At 40.3% G+C, this 20,874-nt stretch overlaps 1 protein-coding gene and 1 long non-coding RNA gene across 5 annotated transcripts; one reads left to right on the top strand and one right to left on the bottom strand.

Annotated features, from left to right (window-relative positions):
* Nucleotides 1-960: 960 nt before the first annotated feature.
* LOC117761951 (sodium- and chloride-dependent GABA transporter 2-like) lies at nucleotides 961-18,352 on the bottom strand. Of its 4 annotated transcripts, XM_034586348.1 has the most exons (15): nucleotides 18,175-18,352; nucleotides 17,669-17,853; nucleotides 16,760-16,894; nucleotides 14,515-14,655; nucleotides 13,945-14,026; nucleotides 12,297-12,429; nucleotides 10,687-10,821; nucleotides 10,462-10,565; nucleotides 9,906-10,030; nucleotides 9,037-9,149; nucleotides 8,806-8,943; nucleotides 8,517-8,619; nucleotides 5,925-6,025; nucleotides 4,118-4,288; nucleotides 961-1,709 (listed from the first exon to the last, which is right to left on the bottom strand). In XM_034586348.1, exons 1-15 carry the CDS (start codon nucleotides 18,180-18,182, stop codon nucleotides 1,560-1,562), a joined length of 1,824 nt encoding a protein of 607 aa, XP_034442239.1. In that variant the 5' UTR covers nucleotides 18,183-18,352; the 3' UTR covers nucleotides 961-1,559. The 4 variants fall into 4 exon arrangements, 2 of the variants coding, with proteins under 2 accessions (XP_034442239.1, XP_034442238.1); XM_034586347.1 differs by lacking the exon at nucleotides 18,175-18,352 and having other exon boundaries at nucleotides 17,669-18,000; XR_004613902.1 differs by lacking the exons at nucleotides 961-1,709; nucleotides 18,175-18,352 and adding an exon at nucleotides 5,102-5,305 and having other exon boundaries at nucleotides 4,162-4,288; nucleotides 17,669-18,088.
* Nucleotides 12,417-14,658, top strand: LOC117761985. Its single transcript, XR_004613905.1, has 3 exons — nucleotides 12,417-13,089; nucleotides 13,804-13,927; nucleotides 14,526-14,658. It is a non-coding gene; the product is annotated as an uncharacterized LOC117761985 (long non-coding RNA).
* Nucleotides 18,353-20,874: the final 2,522 nt, after the last annotated feature.

Below are 20,874 nucleotides of genomic sequence, written 5' to 3' on the forward strand. Positions count from 1 at the left end.
AGAACACAAGAAGTGTCAGAGCTCTAATCAGAAATATACAATGTGTGTGTTTTTGTAAATAATTAAGGCTTGTTTGATTTTTTGCATTTCAGAGCATCTTTAAAACGAGTTAACTCATCCATGAAGGCTAAGAACAGTTGTGTGGCATTAATATACATCTGCGGATAAATTCTTTAGCCATAATAATCGTGTGGTTGTACTTAATTTCCCTTTTTCATCCTTTATTATAACTTCAAACGTATACTCACTATCATATGATAATAAATGATCATATATCTCACTCTCAAACAGAAATTATTTGACATCAATGCTGAATCTTTTGTCTCAGAAACGTTAAACATGAGCACCACACTGCATAAGTGCAGTTACACTGAGAAGTAGGACATGAAGTGCACAGTCAGTTCCTCAAAGGGGTTAAAAGTAGAGTGTAGAACAATACACAAATTGCACTCGATGGCGGCCATCTTGGTGAAACCACCAGCACTTAGTGGTAGTAGTCAAGAAACAAATGGTGGAGTAAGGACACGTCGTCTGCATCGTCTGGTACTTTCAAGGCAAAGACATTTTGGTGGGAGACGATCATGCAATCATGTGGGACAACTCTGTCCTGTCAGAATTCATGCACGATGCCATACGTTAAACTGTGTTTTACATGCAAGTGTGCTGACTGAAGTATCTGACCGGAGACGCAGCAAACGTTTGACCAGTTTGAGTGCACTAGCCAGGCTAATAAAGTGCACTTCATGTTGCCACGCCTGTCAGTGTGATGCATTGGCGACGCTTTCAGATCGCGTGTTTGAGGTCACAAATACTAAGTGCTGATTCGCCAACACTGATCCACAATCTCCCAACACTGTCTGCAAGTGAAGAATCTGAGCTAAACTCGTGTTGTGTGAACGAGGCCTTCAGAGTCATGGCTCACGTTTAAGAGAACTCAGTAGCATGACTCAGAGACACTGGTAGAAGTTTCAAACAGTTCACCTTTATTAAGGCTCGGCAGGCAGAAAATGGACAAGGGGCAAACATTAGGCCAAGTCAGAGGTCAGTAACTAGGCAGGCAGGTAAACAGGCAAAACATGCAGGTAGAGACAAGCAAGAACAGGTGAGGAGGTGGAAGTGAGAACTATAGGGAGGAATCGAGGGGCATGCAAAAGGCAGGGTTGCTGCGGGGGGTTGGGGGGGGGCAAGGCAGGCTCTGAAATGACAGGAGAGTTAGTAAAAGGCAGACAGGAAGTGAAAGAATGCATGAATGAACTGTGACACACGTGGACAGTGAATATGTGGATGGACGTCCTGATCCTCCATGGAGGTAGGATACTGAGCTGACATATAAAACTGGTGATTTAGTTTAATCACACAAAGGTTTGCTTAAATTAAAATAGATTTAAACACTTTATAAAACTCTCACTTCTCTTTGTGCGTCTAAGACAGTGACACATGAATCCTTACTGATTGTGCAGAATGTATTGCTCTCTATTATTTCTTAGAAACGCTTAGCTTTGTAAATCTTAGACTTTATAATAAAACACCGCATATAAAACATCCAAAGGTTCAGTGCCTCAGCCTTGCATCTCCATGGAGGATCCACCACTTCCCTTGTATTCGTTGGCAGCAGGAGTCAGCGCGTTGTCTGGGTTCAGAGGACATTGCTCAGGTTGGTTCTCTGTGTTTTGCGTCTTGTTTTCAGGACGGCAAAGCTGCATGAATTTCTGCGGAAACAGCGTCATACAACAATCAATTCACAACAGATCCATCCATTCATCCCCATCCATCCATCCATCTCCAGTCTATCCATCCAGAAAGGTGAGGCATGACACAAGGAAGAAACCAGTACATTTTGTGTGGATCCAGGATTTTTTCCCCCCCACTTTCTTTCACATTGTCATTAATTTCTCAGAGAAAAATGTATGGATCTTGATTTAAAAAAAAAGTCATGTTCAGGGGACTGATATTTATGAGGAAAATATCTGATATCCATTATAAAAATCCAGATCTATTGAAGAATGTGGTTTCATAAGGAGGCTGTTGGGCCTTGGCAGAGGTATGCACTCTGGTTCAATGTAGGCCTGAGGTGACTTATTGGCTAAGAGCCAGCAAATTATTGTGCTGTTATTTCATTTATAAAAGAAATGATTCTGCAGGTTAACCACAAGGAGAATTGCTGTTGATTGCAGCATAACCTTTTTCAAGATAAAAGTGACATGCATTCTGACATTTAGACCAGTATCTGTCAAACTAAAGTGTGGGAAAATGAGCCTGTATGCAACACAGCCACAAGGTTAAATGGTGCCAGCAGAAAAAAGACCTTACCACTTCTTAAACCATCTTGGCATTAGTGTCAAGTTGAGTAACTTTTTCGAGCTCGGAGGTATGTGCAGCTATATCTCCTTGATCAGCCAGAATGTCTGAAGGGCCTCTTGAACATTCTGTTGATTAAATTGAGCCTGTTGCACAACAGTACTTGTAACTGTTAAATTAGTATTTAAATTAGTCTCACGTTTAGATTAGGGAGTATTTGTTTTCTGTTTGAGTGAGTGGCGACAGGTGAATGTATTTATGCAGTGTAGGAGTGACCTGTTAAGACAAACAATGCTGATCGCTCTTAGTTTCTTTGCAATGATTTTCTTCACCACTGTATACAGCAGGAGATCTGCAGGTCCTGAAGTCTCGTAATGCAACAATAAAAACCTGGAATCATCTCTTGCCTGCAAGTTTTTTGCAAGTGGTGTCAGGCTGTCAGGAGACGTTTAACACGTGTACAAGGAAGTAAAGTAAAAAGAAAAGGTGTGACAGTCGATTGTGCATGCAGGAAGAGTGATGGGTTTATTGTTTATAATCATATTACTGATATAGCCAAAGTAGCTATAGAAAGCTTATTGACTCAAGATACATTTTTATAGAAATGTATGTGATAATCTGGATACAGGAGACATTTAATTGACTGATACTGGACGAATAAATAATTTTAGGTCTTGTTGCTATTGATTTTCCACCAATCTGATTTATTGATCAGAATGACATAATAAAAAAGGGATTAAATTGCATTCTGGTCTTAAATTTAATTGTATACAGTATGTATTATATTAAAAGTATTTCATGCACTTGTTTTTATTACTGTTCCACAGAAGGACGGTATGATGTGGTATGAAAAAATCTTGTCAAAATCTATGTTACTGTGAATCATTAAATTAGGTTTAAAAAAATATTTTATAAAACACTTTGAGCAAGATTGTTGCAACATTGTTGATTTTAAAAAAAAGTGGCACCATAAAAATGTTCAGTTCATTTCATCAATGACTCAGATCTTAAATAGCTTGTTCAGGCCTTTACAAGCTTTACAAATGCTCTGACTCCTCAGTCCTCGTCTATGAGCTGTGAACACAAACTCTCACTGAGGTAAAAACCTCTCACAGAGAAGAACGGACCAACTTCCACCAACATGAAGTGAAAGACTCTTAGTTGCTACAAAAGTGTTCACAACTTTCATAGTTGCCAGAGGAGGTGTTAGTGCTGACCATGCAGAGTTTACAAACTTGTTTCTGGCCCTTTTGAATTTATTATTGTCAAAATGCTAATAAAGTTGGCTAATCTTGCTTAAAATATCAAAGCAACTTTACACTTAGATTAACTTTATGCCTTTTGGGGTTTGAGTCACCTTTTACTCACTTACATATTTGGTGATGGACATTTTTGACCTGAGGCACCCAAACTTTTTCATTCTACTGTAACTAATTAATCACGTCATGAGTGTACTGTTAAATCCAACCTGGGCACTGAGGAAGAATAGCTCAACATTTTGGATGCGCTCCATTGTTACAGCCATACAGGACTCTGTCCTTTAGGTAACAAACTAGGTCGGCTCCCATAGACTTATCCCTCCTGTGTTCCCTTCTAACCACAATCTGCTCTCAGGCAAGTCAAAAATGTCACAATAATACAAATTAAAGCTGTGAAACTGAAAGTACACACGAACATTTGAAAATGAGAATAAGATCTCCATCTGCAAATTAGAAATTGGGGATTAATAAAAGCTTGTTTAAGAAAAAAATACAGATTCACATAAAAATATCTATCAGACTAATAACTGATCTCGTAGCAAGAATTGCTCAGCACATACCTGAGATATTGTTCCTTTCATCTGAGTAAGTTTGAAGATGATCCACAGTGGAACCAGGAGAACGCAGAAAAGTCCAAGACACCAGCCAAGGGCGTAGGCCCAGGTCGGGTAGGTGTAGGTCTTGTTGAACTTGAGAGGTTTGTACTTCACCAATGAAAAGACGAAGGTGCCCTGAGAGCAAACAACACAAAACAAGCTTTTTCCATAAAGTTTCCCTGAACAGTTTTTAAAGTGTTAAACCTGATTCATAGTTCCCTTGTTCAGACTGAAAGTAAAGCCCGCTGATTTTTTGGAGCTGGTTGAGAACACTGGTTGTCTCATTTTTCATTTCCTAATCAATTTCTGTTACAGTTGAGGTGTACAGGTAGCCCCAAAATGCAGAAGCAAAGTTCAGGTAGTAAAACAAAAAGTATTTTAATAGAACAAAGGGGTCTTGCAGAAAAAAAGGTTCAAAAGCAAACACGGTCCAAAAAACTAGGATAGAAGAAAAAAAAACAACTAACAAAACATAGGAAACACCAGGAACAAGATGACACTGGAAACCTGAAAGCGATAGACGAACTGACAAAGACAAAAGAAAGGAAAGCACTGAGGGGGGGTGAACACAGGTGAAAACACATGAGGAACAGGTGCAGATGATCACAAGGGCAGGAAATAAAGGTACTGGTACACAAGGAACATCATTTCAAAATAAAACAGGAAGCGGACAACTCAGGGGGAAAAAACACTGAACACGAACGTAAACACAAGAAACCAAAAGAGTGTCATGACACATTCCTCTTGTTCATTATTGTAAGAACCAGGTTTGTTTGGTCTTGCACATTCATTCACCTTTTAGCAGCCATTTTACCCATTTGGCTTCGAGGTTATTGAAAGGGTCATCTTCCCCAGACCAGTCAATGTGAAGATGAAATGTTGGGTTATTGTGCAAACCTGTCCTCTGTGCTTTCTGATATATACACAAACAGGTGAAGGACGCCCTACCAAACTCCATAGACCGAAAGCTGCGTGATCTCAAACCAGGCGACTGGATTGCGGTGAGAGACTTGAGGAAAAACTGGAGAGCACTTCGATGGAACGGGCCCTACCAAGGGCTCCTCACCACAGAGACGGCAGTGAAGGTCGCAGAAAGGACAACCTGGATACATGCAAGCAATTGCAGGAAGGTTCCTGAGGCAGGAGAGGATTCTTCAGAACAGAGCATGCATTGATGTCAGTGAGTGAGCCTTAAGCCTTCAACCACTTTGTGCTCGCGAGGAAGGAGGGGTGTGAAAGCCTCTAGGGCTACACGCCTCTAAACTCACAAAGAAGCGGCTCACTGATTAGAGGTTGGCAAGGGTGACACTGTTGATAAACAATGGTGCCGACAATACTACATTTATTAGTTTGTTTAATTTGGCAAGAAGAACAAAAGAAGAAAAGGTCAATGTGGTTTCTGGATTATATTATATGAAGACTCAGGAAGCTACATGGTTTTCTCTCTGCATCTCCTCCCTGTAGAGAACATGTATCTCTATCTGGACAAAGGGCTGGGAATGAGGAGCAGAGAGGAAAAGAACAGTTGACTGCAAGGCAGGATGGATAAGTAAGAGCAGGTGTGGGTGTGAAGGGAAGCTGGAGACCGACAGGGGAGTGGAGGGAAAAGGAAAACATCTGGTGGGTGAGTGGAGGACAACAGGTCTGAAGAGATGAGGGGAGGAAGTGAAGACATGAGGCTGAGGGGAACAGCAGCGCAGAAGACACAAGCAACACTATAAGACTCACAAGAAACACTATCTTTTTCATCTTATGACTAAATTTCACTCACCAGACAAACACCAGGGGTAATGTAAAGCCAGCAATACTTCATCAGTGGCCACGGACGATAACCAATCATGTCTTCAATGTTGTCATAGAGACGGTCTGCACCTGTTTATTATGAGGAAAGTGAAGAGTCTGTTTTAGTTTCAAATTTCTAGAAATAAAAAAGGTGTTCTGTGCAGTCACCCAGAATACAGAATCTATTTCAAAACACCAATTCAAAACGTTTTCTCTATTTTTATAATAGACAAAAATGAATAATAATGATTAAAAGCTGAGAAACTGTTAAATTATACAATATGTACTTCGTAGTATCGACTTGTACGTTGATCCGGGAATCTGTTGGACCCACTGTTGGGTCACAGCCCCCAGTGCTCCTATTACCACTGGGATCACATTAGTCTTGACCTTCCACATTTCTTCCAGCTGTTCTTTCAACCCTTGATACTTCTCAATCTTTTTGTGTTCCTTCTTTCTGATGTTGCTGTAAGCCGGTATTGCCACATCTACTATTACTGCCTTCAATCCCAGAGAGAGGGGGTATATGCAGAGGATGTGGGACATATATATATATATACATATATATATATATATATATATATATATATATATATATATATATATATATATATATATATATATATATATATATATATAAATTAATTAATGTGTAACAAATGTGTAACAAATAACAATGATGATTTACAGATTATACTCATTCATAAAAATGACATATGCACACCAAAAAAGCTAAAGGAAATTAAGTGGCATTATGTAAGAGTTAAGATCTGTTGTGGGTGCTCTTGTTACAGTATAGTTTAACTTAATCTTACTTGGCTGAGGTTAATAATAATACAACTATATAAATGTTATCAGCCTGAGGCCACACCCCTGTGAGGAAGCAGGCCCAGTTAATTCCCTCCTGACCAGAGGGGGGCAGTGTGAATTATGTGTTTTTATAAAGGGAAAGTGTGGAGCTCACATAGATCTTTTGTTTTCATTCACATTCAGAGACTGAGAGCTAAAGAGACCACACTCTTCTCAAGAGGATCTGATGTCGATCAGGCTTAAACAAGCTTAAACAGGAGTGATGGAACAAACAAAGCCAGATATAAAATAGAACATAGGAAATTAAGTGAAGACAAAGTGCCACACGAGTGAGAAGAAGTAAATGTCATGTTGTAAACCCAGACTTTTGTGTTGGTGCAAAGTGTTGCTGTAGCTTTTTCAATAAAAAGGTTCAAATATATTTGCATCAGCTCATTCTTTAGACTTGGTTAAAAAAAAGAGAAGAAGCGCACCACTGCCTTCGGGCCTGTTCACTTCCAATCTTTATGTAGGTGAGAGGGTAGATAAATCATGGGCTGATTTGAACCCTTCCTGTGGTGAAGCAAATCCACAGCATGGCTAAATGTGGAGTTCAACTTTGGTGAACCCGGACCCCCCCAGTATTCGCCTGCTTTCAAGTTTACAGTATGTGACCGAGCCCTTATAGAGGGGTTGAAGTTTCACAATGACGGGTTCTACGAGTTTCTGGATATGTTGTGATAATTTGAAGTCCTGCTGGGGATGCTAGCTCTGCATCTGAGGGGGCAGAGCACCATGCTGGGATGTGCAAGTGTACAGTGTGCAGTGATTGGTCGACGCCTATAATGAAAATCAAATGACCACAAAGCGACAGGGAATTATGGATGAGACTAAATGAGAGACGCAAAGTGACTATAAAGAAACACAATGTGACAGCAAAGAAACAAAAGTGACGACAAAAAGTATAAAAACAACTAGAGACGTACAATGTCCACAGAGACACAAAGCACCTATCGAGAAACACAAAGTCAATTCAAAGAGACACAAAGTGACAACAAAGATATGAAAAAAGACAAAGACACACAATTTCCACAGAAATTACAAGACTCTAAACTAATGGGATGTGAAAAGACCATGAAACTACAGAGACACATAAAGAAACTACTACAGAGACGCAAAACAACCATAAGGAGACACAAAATGACGACGGAGAGGTGAGACACAATCATAGATGACTAGTCTGTGCCTGTCTTTTTCTGTGTGGGTGTCCTGCTCCTGTGATGGGGGCTTTTATCTGTCGGTACCCGGGGACCTGTTATGTCATTAGTGTGGAAAGTCAGGTCGAGTGGGATTGCACAACCGGTGGTTTGGCAGCAGAGGGTGCTATCCAGAGAAGACCAGTTTATGCTTTACATGTTGCTCCAGCTCACAACAGAGGAAAATATATTCAGATGTTTCAGATTTGCTGGAACAAACTGATACAAACCAATTGAACGCTACATCTTGTGGCTCTGATCTGTGCTTCACAAAGCGTGCTGTTCATCATTAGCTAATCAAATTTACTTCTGTCCAAAAACGGATAAAAGGCTTTCAAATAATTTGTCACAAGGAATATGTACCACTTTAGCTATTAAGTGAAAAAGCTTTAGTTTTCAGCAAACACTTATCTCATTTCACCGTAAACCAACCATTAAGAACCTTGTGATTTAAATACAATATAAATACATTTACACAGGATAACCGTAATGTAAATGTATAAATACATTTACACAGGATAACCGTAATGACTCACCGTATATCCATCCAATCGCTATCGACTGACACACTGACAGGAGGAGAAGATTGTTGCCGCTGCAAACATAATGGTCAAAGAGTTGAAGGAAATACAAGCCCCCCTGCAGGAAGAGAAAGGTTTGGTGTTAACTGCAGATCAACACAAAAACACACACACATATTTCGTTGTAAAAGGTCTTTTGAGAGTTCAGTATTTGTTCTTGGACAGTTTACCAGTTGACTTTTATTCCCAGTGAATTGGCCACATAACACTAAACGTTCTGGGAGAGAACAATGAGAGCTTTCACCTCTGTGACGAGGAGGAGGCCGAGAAAGAAGAACACAGAGCAGAGACACAGGAGCAGCAACTCCCGACGATAAGGTCTTCGAAACACTGTGGGAAACATGTCCGTCACTGATGTCATCAGGCACTCCAGGCTCACAAACTGTCAGAGACACAGACCGATGGGCAAACTTTATTTAAAAAACAAAAACATATATTGACTTAAGTTTGGAAATTCTTTTTTTAAAAATCTCACCTGTGTATCTGCACCCAACAAGATGACCATGACAAAGAAGCATATAGACCATAACTGAGGTAAAGGCATCATGGCTACTGCACGTGGATAAGCAATAAATGCCAACCCAGGTCCTGTATTGACACATATTGTTCATATTTTATGCCACTTGTACAATTAAATTCAAATAATACTTATTTGCTATAGTGCTATTTGATATATACGACAGTAGTTTATTTAACCGGCTATTATCCATATTTTTATACTAAGTGGGTCAAAACAATGATAAACTGAGCCTCTAGCTAAAGCTTCAGGTGATTAGGTATCTGCAACAACTTCACAGTTTTGGTTTGTACACCACTTTTAATAGCTGTGTTTTTGGATCAAAGCAGGCAACTGCAAAAATCTCAAAAAGTGTAACGTATATATTTACTGTAGCTGGTTGAACATTGTGGAGCGTTTAAGAGTTAGAGACCAATCACAGAGCCAAAAGAGAGTGAATATGTTCTGGAGGTGTAAATGAGCAGGTGATGTTATGTAAACATTGGGTTCATAACGTGTTTTCACTTGTCCTACGTTGCCTGAAAATCCATTATTTTAGGAAATGATTCACTTTAGTGTTCGATTCAACAGAACATAAAACACACTGAATGAGTGAAATTCCGAAGATAATGCAGCTGAAAATAACCAGTGTGTCTTCACCCAATATGCAGCATAAATGTGTTAAATTATAAATATGTACTAATTATCAATAATGTACGGCAGTTCAAAAGTCATGAAGAATAAAAAACGTTTTTTCAGTCTTACTGGGAAACAGAGGGTGGATCTGAGGAAGTGATCCCTTACAGTATTGTAACATTGTAACACAAGGTGTGTGCTGGTGTTTTTACCAGAGGCAGCTACTTCAGATATGGGCAGTCCTTGTTCATACGACATGAATCCCAAAACCGAAAAGATTGCAAACCCTGCCACAAAACTGGACAAGCCGTTCACCAGACAAAGAACAAATGTATCTCTGAGGAAACAAAGAGACAAAGACCATGTGTTATTATGTGTCTTTCATTTATTCCATCTTTCTGAGGATGTAGATTGAACTTTTTCGACTCTTTTAACTCATGTCTAAAAATAATAAATGATTCTAAAATGGTCAGTGTGTATGATTTAGGGCAGAAACTAAATATGATATTCATTATTAAGTTTTTATTAGTGTATAATCACCAGATGTAACACTGTAACATTATGAAGAAAAAATGAATTAAATCCAATAACATATCAATCAACAATAACAATAATTTTAGTTGTGGTCCTCATTAAGTTTATGTTGGACACAAAAAGAGAAAATCTAATTATCTTTAAATTTCTAGAGTTTCAGGCCAAGCCAGTGTGTATTTTCTAAAAGAATGAACTCAAACAGTGTATAAAAGAACAAATGCAGAGAGCACTTACTTGTAACAATCATTGTTAAACTGGTTGTAACTACCCAGAGCAGTCAAACTCCCCTGACATATGCCAAAAGAGAAGAGAACTTGTGCACCTGCATCCATCCAAACCTGAGCACATACCGAAACATGAATTAGTAAAAGCCTTACAAATATATGTGTTTTCTTAACATCTGGGCTGAGGAGGCAGCGCGTCTCGGTATTTATGTTGAAGAGCTGACTTTGTACTTACTTGAGGGTCCACCAACCTTGTAGGGTCAGGATACAGGTAGAAGGCTATGCCATCCATGGCTCCTGGTAAAGTGACTCCTCGAGCCAACAGAACCACCAACATCAAGTATGGGAAAGTGGCTGTAAAGTAAACTACCTGTCAAAACGAGACAAAGGCAGGTTTTTGCTTTTAGTGCAGAACGGCTTGCGGAGTTACACAAAACACAAAGTAAAGATCAATGAAAGAACTTCCAGAAACTGCAGCTGCTTCAGAGGAATATTAAATATGAAAAACCTAAACCTACCTTTCATTCTTGTTTGGAGGCATCTGCATTTGCTTTTTTTTGTCAATGCTTTATTTATTTTTCCTTGAGTTGTTTTTGGCTCCACTGGGTGTAATCTCCCACCACTAGAGGAAATCTACAAGGCCAGACTACAAAAGAATTGCTTATTGTTTTAAAGGACCCCTCCCATCCAGCTAATGGCCTTTTTAATTTCCTCCGCTCTCATAATAAGACTGAAAAGAAAAATGTTAAGACAAAAAAACCATAGTTTTTTAACAAAGGGCCGCCAAGCAGCTCGTCTTTTATTAATATGCACTTTATCTAAGCTGAGTCTTACATTTTCTGGAGGGGCTGTATGCGAGAGCGCAATAAGTCTGAGTCAGTTGCTCCTGACATAATCAGGAACTAACCTATTAAAATGTGTGAAAAACATTCGCAGCGAGCGAAGGCGTTTGCGAAGGCAAAGTATGCGGAGCTAGTCGAAGAATGCCGAAGCAACCGGTGGCGAGCGAGGTGCAAGCCCATTCAGGTGGGATGCAGAGGGTTCGCAGGCCAGTCCCTCTGCAGGGCCTACAACATGCTGGCCATCACAGGGGCCAGTAGGCGAAGGGCATTCAAGGTGACCACAGAGGCAGCAGAAGTTGCATTAAGGTGGCTGTGGATCAGGAGAGGAGAACCGTGGGCGGGGAAGCGCTACCTGGACACAAGCTGGGGCTTGATCAACCCCGGTTGGGTCGCCTGGGTGAGGGTGCTTGATTGTTGAAAGACCCGAAAAAAACAATGTTCCCAGATAACATCACTGACGATGTGAACAGGAGCATCACAAAGTGATGGAGTTCACAAGTAAATCAAAGATGTTGATATGTCAATAAAGTTTTGAATCTTGAATCCTATAGCCGTGATTAGTCAATCAACAACAAAAATAAACTGGAGCTATTTTTTTTCGAAGACACAAACATTAAAATTCTCTGATTTCAGCTTCTCACATTTGAATATTTTCAGATCCATAGTTTTCTCTGACAGTAAACATTACATCTTTAGTTTTTCACCTGTTTATCATTCACAACCGTCAATCTGTCCCTTTACGCTTTGAGAAATGAATTGGTGAGCAGAAGAGCTCACTGCTCATTTGGATGGAGGCTTGAAATATTTCCATTTGGATATTGATTACCACATAATTTCCATAGTAAAATCCTTGCCATGATTTTCTTTATAAATAAATGCTCTAACAAACAGAACACATACACCTTGTATTGGAAGAGGTGCTGCTGCAGTTTCACGGGTTAGATCAGAAAATCAATCCACAAACTTAAGTGTCATCTTCTGAAGGAATCACTCGTCACTCTACCTTTCCAGTGGATCTCACTCCTTTCCAAACACAGAAGTAGCACAGGATCCACGCCAGCAGAAGACACAGGGCCAACTCCCACCTCAGGCTACCAACCTCCTCAATCCCTTGAGATATACCCAGTACTCGTCTCCTGAAAACAAACACATACGGCCATAAGTATTATCGTGACACATTACTGCTGATAGTGAAGAAATAAACCCTGGAAAGTTTATTCAATACTACCAATGTTTAAGAAGGTTATTGTGATAGTGAAGAAATGATTGATTAGTGTGACTGATCACATGGTGTTAGAGATAAAAATGTTTTTGTCCTCGCAGAAGTAAAGATTCAGTGACAGGGGATGAGTGAGACATTTATAACATTTAAAAACTACTACACTGCTTATTAACATTAGTGCTGCTGTGCACATATTCTGTATCAGCCCTCATACTCATTTCATCATTTGTTTCATTTGATCATAGATGGTTTTTGCAAATTCATGTTTATTTTATTGTCATTTTGAGCCGAACAGTCTGTTTCTGAAACAGTTTCACTTCATTAAAGTCACCTTCATGAAACGTGGACCAGTGGTTCATGGCGTAACTGAATGTGTTGCATGTTGCAGTATCTGCCAAATTTATCTGTATCTATCGGCAAAATACTTTATGAGATGCACCCATTGACCGGGGTGGTGCAGCAGACGCGGGCAGGAGATAACACATTAAAGCTGCTGCCGAGATCACGTGTTTTGGTCAAAAGCACATCGACACAAGCCAAAGTTCTTATCACCACCAACTCTCTTGACATCTTGGTTAGTGTCGTCTATGTATTTGGCTGCTTTTTCAACCAGAAATGAAAGTTTGGTTTTCAGAAATTGAGGTGAAACGTCATGATCGACAGCTGAGACTGTATCGCAATTGGTTGAGCACATATATCGATCCCCTGATTGCTACTGCTTCGTTTGTATCCATAATATGTCAGCTTCGTTTCTGGGCAGCGGAATGAAGTGGAGACGTGTCGTCCATCTTCACAGTTTATAACTTTCGACAAAAATATGCATTTAGTTTTTGGTGTTTTAAGGGAAATCTACAGGCAGAATAATGAATTGTTCAACAGCCACCTATGTGACACTGGGCTGAGCAAAACACTAATGTCAGCATTCTAACCCGAGGTGATAATGGTGATAACGAAACAGTGATGGTGAAACATGCCGATATTAAACAGCTAATATGTTTACCATGCCAGAGAAAAAGTCAGAGGATGACCATAGTCGGGGAGATTCATTGTGTGGTCACCATGAATATTTGTACAAACTTCGCTGCCAATCCCGAGGTTTAGATATTTCTGGACGAACCCAGTTGACCTACCGCGTTGCTTCTAATGTGCACGCAGCCTACATTAGAGTCTACTGAGAAACACTCAGTTGTGATGGGCTAAACAACATGGACATGCAGCTCACCAGTGACCCACAAAATATGTTCCGGATTTGGTTGGACTGACCTTTCTACGTTCTCTCATTAAAAAGGGGCTTCCAGAGACTCTCGTTTCAGAAAGCAGAAAGACAGAGAAAGAGACAAACAACAGGAGGCCAGTCCACCTTCGGTGTCAGAGCCCGTGGAAAACCTGAGATCGGCTACAGAAGAGGACAGGTGTGAGTCGCACTTACTCCCAGAATTCGGTTGCAGGTGTTGTTGCATTTGCTGTCCAGTTGGAGGAAATATTTGTTTTATCAAATTCAACACAAGACTCTGAGAAAAAAAAAACATGTGATATTTTACTTAAACAAAGTGTAGAGAAAACAAATACCTGATAACAAAGACAGTTATGGTTCTGTATGTGTAATTAAAATGAATAAAAATAATAATGGAAGGAATGCGGTATGTGTCAGGGATGAACCCATTCAATTTTGGCGAGCCTCTGGATCAGGGGGCGGATCCTGGAATTGTTTTTCCCTTTCTTTACCTTTGTGAAATAGAGCCTTTCGACGTTTTTCAGAGAATAAAAAAATCAAGCTTGTTTGGAGAACTGATATCTATGAGTGTGTGAAATTTGGCGCAGCTTTATTGAATTTAAGGGACTGTTGGGCCTTGGCGGAGGTTTACGTTCTCCTGACTGCCATTCTACTCTGTCACTATTATGATGAAGATATGAGGTAAAGACATATGTGATGTGGAACACATATACATGGATGTCCTTCATGCACACGGTTCATTTCTGGGTCTGTCTCCATGTCTACCTGTGTTCCAGGCGTTTCTGCAGCTGGCCCATGGAACCTCGGCACTGAAAGATGAGAAGAGGTAGAAAAAGGCCCACGCCTGGATGACGATGTATGACACGGCAGCGTACGCAATCACCACCTGGGTAGCGTACCCGATCCCTGAGGAGACAAGACGAGACAACATCAATTACTGATGAAGATGGACACAAACAATGCTGCACCATTCATAAAAATCTGTATTATTAGAGGGAGTATTGTCATTTCAGTTGCGTCATAGTTTGTTGTTTGTGTCGCTGCTCAATTCACAACATCAGCGGGCCACATGTGTGCAGCGGGCGTTGCCAGGAGCACGATTTAAGTGAAGTTAGCGACATAGCGATGCCACGTGTTCTGAGGCGTATGAACTGGCTCGGGACAGACACGCCTGCTCCCAGTATGGCACAAAGCTTCAAGCTATAAACAAAAACTGAAGGTGAAGAGTTTCTTCTTCATGTCCAAGGTTGATGTTTCCTGAGTGACACGATTAGGTCTGGTGAAATGCCCTTTCAATTTTTGCTCCATTAAAAGATCAAAACTTACTATGGCAACTATTGCTTGATTCATCATATATCTCTGTGCCACAGACGTCTACTGTTGTGCATGTACTATTAAAAACACGTCAGTTTATTGTGAAATATATGTTCGACTATTTTTTTTGCAGCTGTTTGTAATTTCACTATTGCTTTATATTATAGCAAACAAGTGGAATTACGTAATCTTACATACTGCTGTACCAGTAAAGTGCATACCAATACTTATATGTAGTTAGTGGTGAACAAGATGTGATTTAATGGAGTGAAAGGATAACGAATCAGGATCTTACCAAGTACTTGTGGATAATTTAACTGCTGGATATGGATTCTACTATTTCATGGTATATATACTGCTAAGCTCTTTAGGGCAGATGGAGTAATGAAGTCTGCATCACTTAATTCATTTTACGTGGTTTCATTTGAAAAATGACCAAAACCAACAAACAGGAAAACAACATATTTTACTACTCTGTAATTGTGCGGTGGGCTACTTAAAATAACCAAGAGGTCCATCTGTCCTTTTACTTTGAAAAAAAGTGTATCGTCAACGATACTGTCGTCCTCTAAAGACGCGTCTCAGCTGTCACTCACTTCACCAGCAAAATTCAAAACTGGACACTTATTTAAGGCCTTGTGACTCTGCCTGTTGTCACCCCCCCACCCCCCTCCTGGAATTTACAGGGTTAGGGTCAGGGTTCGAAGAAGCTCATCAGGGTGTAAGCGTTACCTTTTCACAGCTATGTGCACGGCTGCCATTCATTCCAGGACATAAGTACAGATAATCAACAAGATAAAACCCAAGGTGCCGATAAATACAGTTTAACAAAAACAAAGCCCTGACTATCTCTAATTTATTTGTAACATGAACCACAAATGAAAAAAACATATCAGTACACAACTAGTTTAGTATCAAATTAAAATCTTAGAATTCAAATAAAAACCCAACGGAAAATATGTCCTAAGAAACAAGAGGGTGTGGATTTTCCCACAGGTGAGTGGTAAACAACAGAAGACACGTTTGTCAGGACTGATTCAGCACAGCAAGTACAGCTTCCTCTTTGTTCTCAAGTCAACCAACCAATAAATCTGTTAAAGCTCTGGTACAGAAGGTCATTGTGTCTCATGCGTCTCTGAACAATCCTTCCTCATGCTTACTCATGCTTACTCATGATTACTCATGTACTTACTGACATTATTTGTTTCCTACAATTTAATACAATATACTGACTTCTGTTATAATATATTATGTTATATTGAGTTATATGGGATACGAGCATATAATGGGAAAATACCACCGAGCCAGTGACTCAGTGACTCACTTTTGGGTCTCAATTCCAGAGTATTTTACTTTCAAGAGATTATTAAATCAAATAAAAATTCTGAAATAAATGAGGTTGATGGACATGAGGTATGTTTGTTGGTTTTGTTTTGTATGATTGACTCTCATAACAGGTGTGGGTATTAAAAAAAAACCTGACCCACTCATCCATACAGCCTCTTCCTGTTTGCATCCTAACAATCATCAGCAAGCCATGTAATTCACAAAAACCTACAGCAAAATACTCCCATCATCTTTTGGGACAGCCCGCTAGCCTCTTATTAACCTGTGTCACATTTTCAAATTAGTTTTTGTACATCTTCACACACTGATCTCCTCTGTTGCATGATACACTTCTGTTGAAAACACTGACCTTCAAACAAGGGGCAGAAGTGCCTCCAGCAGGTGATGCAGCCCTGAGCCGTGAACTGGCCCATGGCCGTCTCCAGGAGGAACATAGGGATTCCACAGGTGAGCAGAAACAAGACATATGGAACTAGAAATGCACCTAAGAGAACAACGACAATGTAGAAATGCATTAACAAATATAGAAATTAATACAATTAATGAATACATGTAGAAGTAAATTGATGGATTTTGAAATGAATGAATTAATGTCTGTAGAAATAATCAATAAACATAGAAATTAATATATAAATCGATAAATTTAAAAATGAATAAATAAAGTAAAAAGTATATAGAAATTAATATAGATTTTAATAAATAATGTAAAATATATATATACATCAATGTGGAAATAAATACACGAATAAATGTATCCATCAATAAGATAATGAATAAATTTAGAAATAAATAAACGTGGAAACACAGAAATAGCCTTTGTCATTGCAACTGTATTCATTTAATCGTTCCTTTATACTTGTGTCATTTTATTGTCACAGTTTAATCAATCGTTATTTTATTTCTAAAAAAGACTTCTATTTGTGGCTTTAGTTTGTTACAACTCTGAACACAGTGTTAGCCCCGGGTCCTTAATTGAAGGAGCGATGGTTTTTGTTTCCTGTCCTTACACAGTGTCTGTAGACAGACTGTGGCCTTGAACATCGTGACGGTGATGTCATGCTGCAGAGGTTATTTTCCCACATTTGTTGACATCACAATCATAATGAGTGCAGTTCGCGTGGCTTGGCGCACGCACGCACACACACACACACACACACACACACACACACACACACACACACACACACACACACACACACACACACACAATAAAAAGCATTTGTGTGTGTACTGTTTCTGCAATGGACACCCTGCTCACCTCCCCCGTTCTTGTAGCACAGATAGGGGAACCTCCAGAGGTTTCCCAGTCCGACCAGGGTCCCTGCCACCGCCAGCATGAACTCCACCTTGTTCGCCCATTGGCCGCGGTCCAGCAGCTGATTCTTCTTCGCCAGCCTGTTATCTGGAGCGGGCACCTCCAAGCTATTTCCTTTGAGAAAATCCCTGGACATATTCAGACACAGAGGCACATTCATTCATATGGGAGAGAGAATAAAAACACCCCAACAGGATGAGGGCAAAGCTGAAATGTCCCGTCAGCCTCCTCACACTCTGTTACGCACAGACACAAGATTGGTTATTTGGGTAAAACTATTCTAATTATTCTGTTTGTGTGCTCCAGGCATGCACAGCAGCGGGAAGTGGAAAGTTTCCCCTGAGCTGAGTTCATTTAAGGTGCATTCTTCAATTAAAGTGATGCATTTTGCAGCTCAGGGAAAAACAAACAAATCCCCCCCCCTAAAAAAAAGAACAACGGTTACTTACCCCTCCATTGCAAAGCCCCCCTCTCCCGAGGGTTGGTTCTATCCGCAGCGGAGTGATCAGTATTCCCCTCAGCTGGGTTCACAATGCAAACATGTCATGAGCAGAGCCAGGGTACAAGAGGTAAACGAGAAAAGCAGCTTTGGTTTCCGTTGGCTCCTCTTTTGGTCCTGACTATAGTGGGGCTGCTCTGCGCACCATGCTGCCTCACTTGTATAAAAAAAAACAAAAAACTATTTGGCTCTGACAAAGGTGCAAGATTTACCCAGCCACTTCCCTGCTGTATTTTTCCACTGAGACAGGAATAGCTTGGGTCTTGAGATTAGCACAGTTGCTAACAACTAAACCAAATCAGCTGAGCAGCCTCCGCTCTGTCAGTGGGTGGAAACAAGCTTCATGGTTTTCTGCCAATTGGGAATTTGTAGCTTTGGATCATGGATCATGGTGAAACAACAGCAACAACAATAGCAGTGTGCAGACAGTCATCTGCTGTGGATAACAGCACACGAGGAGCTGGATTCATTTTCTATTCTCTTCATTTACACAGCACGTTATTATTCTAACACAGTTTCATTACAGTGTATCATGTACATGTGCAGCTTTTAATTAGCGTTTCTTTTCATTTTCATATTTAATCAGTTTCTTTACCAGCACATGACTCATCATTTATTCATAGATTGCACATTTTACTCCCTTCTCTGGTCTGGTCAAGATCACCACGTTAACTGAACCCCTCCCTCTTTACTGTGACACTTACATTTACCACAGTGCAGGGACGTGCACAGACATTTTGGGGGACAGGGGCTCAAGTGAGAAAAGGGCACTTTAAAAATGTTTTAAAACAGTAAGTTAAATATAGTAGCACATCTTTGAGTTACTTAACAATTTATTTGAATACCCTCACACTCACACAATTGTTAAAACAGTTCACATAGAGACAATTGTCTTCTTTAGTATTCACTAGGTTTATCACAAGAGCAGGCAACAACAAAGGAAACTATGCCACAATGTGCATGTTTTCTATGCTACTATATATACATTTAGAATAACACACACACACACACACACACACACACACACACACACACACACACACACACACACACACACACACACACACACACACACACACACAATAACTGGTGACAAGGACTTAGTGTCAGTGTACATCCCTCCTCTAACATTTGAGGAAGGGTAAACTTATATCGGCAAACAACAAACTAGTAGAATGAATTGGTATTAGACAAAGAGCCTACAATCAAAATTATGAAGTTTGAGGCAGGACACTGTTCAATTTTGAGATTTTGGTCTATTTTGCTTCCATGTCTTTCACTCGAATGGCAAGAGAACTTAGAAAAATATATATGTAGATCAGAGGTCTTCAACAGGGGGTCTGCGAAATTTTTGGTTGATTAGACAATTTTTAATATTTCTTTAATTTCAAAAAATGTTTCCAACCAATTTTTTTCCCACAAATTTAAATGTCTTTAAATACACATTAACATGAATCTGTGAATTATTTTAATAGCTCAATGTTGTATGCAAGATGCATGTATATAAATGGTAGTGGCACGGCCACCCTGTACCTTGCACATGTTTAAAATAAAAACATGAATATATGAACCTGTGTATTATTTGAATAGCTTAGTATTGAATGCACAATAACAGGGTAGCTATGTTTATACATGGCACTTGGCCCAGTTTAATATAAAACACCATTTTGTAATATATATATAGTAGGGGGTCCCTGCTCCATCTCTCCATCAGTTTGGGGGTCCTTGGCCTGAAAAACGTTGAAGACCCCTGATGTAGATGGTTTTTGTTTTACTCCCTGTCTGACATGGCTGTGATGACTGTGCTCAGTAGTGCACCTTCACTAGCCTCACGATTCCATTCGGTTCAGCAGTCGACGATTCAAACTCTCTTGGCTCAGTCACATGGGATTTCCTACCACAGCTATGCGGATGGCGCACAACTGATCATATCCATTGCACAACCTGAAACACAGGTAGCAGCACGAACCTCTGCCTGTCTGACTGACATCTCTTATTGGATGACTGCACACCACCTGTAAATCACCCATGACAAGACCAAGCTACTTTTCATTTCAGGGAAAGGCTCTCTCACCTAAGACATGATATCCCCTTTTTACAACTCTGTGGTTGCCCACACCCCGACTGCTGGGAACCTGGGTGTGACAGTCATCTCTCCCTTACTGCCAACATTACTGCAACAACCAGTTCCTGTACGTACATGCTGCACAACATAAGGAGAATACATCCCCTTCTCACTCAGAAGGCAGTGCAGGTTCTGGTCCAGGCTCTGGTCATCTCACACCTAGACTATTGTAACTCCCTCCTGGCAGGTCTACCTGATAGCGTCATCCGACCTCTGCAGCTCATCCAGAATGCAGCAGCTTGACTGGTCTTTAACCTAAATTCACTCACACGACTCCACTCCTCCGCTCCCTTCCCTGGTTACCAGTGGCTGCCCGCATCCGCTTCACAACACTAGTACTTGCGTACCGTGCTGCGAACGGATCGGGTCCAGTTTACACCCAGGACATGGTCAAACCTTACACCCCAGCCCGTCAACTCCGCTCTGCATCTGTCAATCGGCTTGTTGCTCCCTCACTGCGAGCTAAACAAATAACGACTGTTTGCTGTCCTGGCTCCTAAATGGTGGAACGAGCTCCCCGATGAC

Source organism: Hippoglossus hippoglossus, chromosome 5 (assembly GCF_009819705.1).
Source record: "Hippoglossus hippoglossus isolate fHipHip1 chromosome 5, fHipHip1.pri, whole genome shotgun sequence".
Lineage (NCBI taxonomy): Eukaryota > Metazoa > Chordata > Actinopteri > Pleuronectiformes > Pleuronectidae > Hippoglossus > Hippoglossus hippoglossus.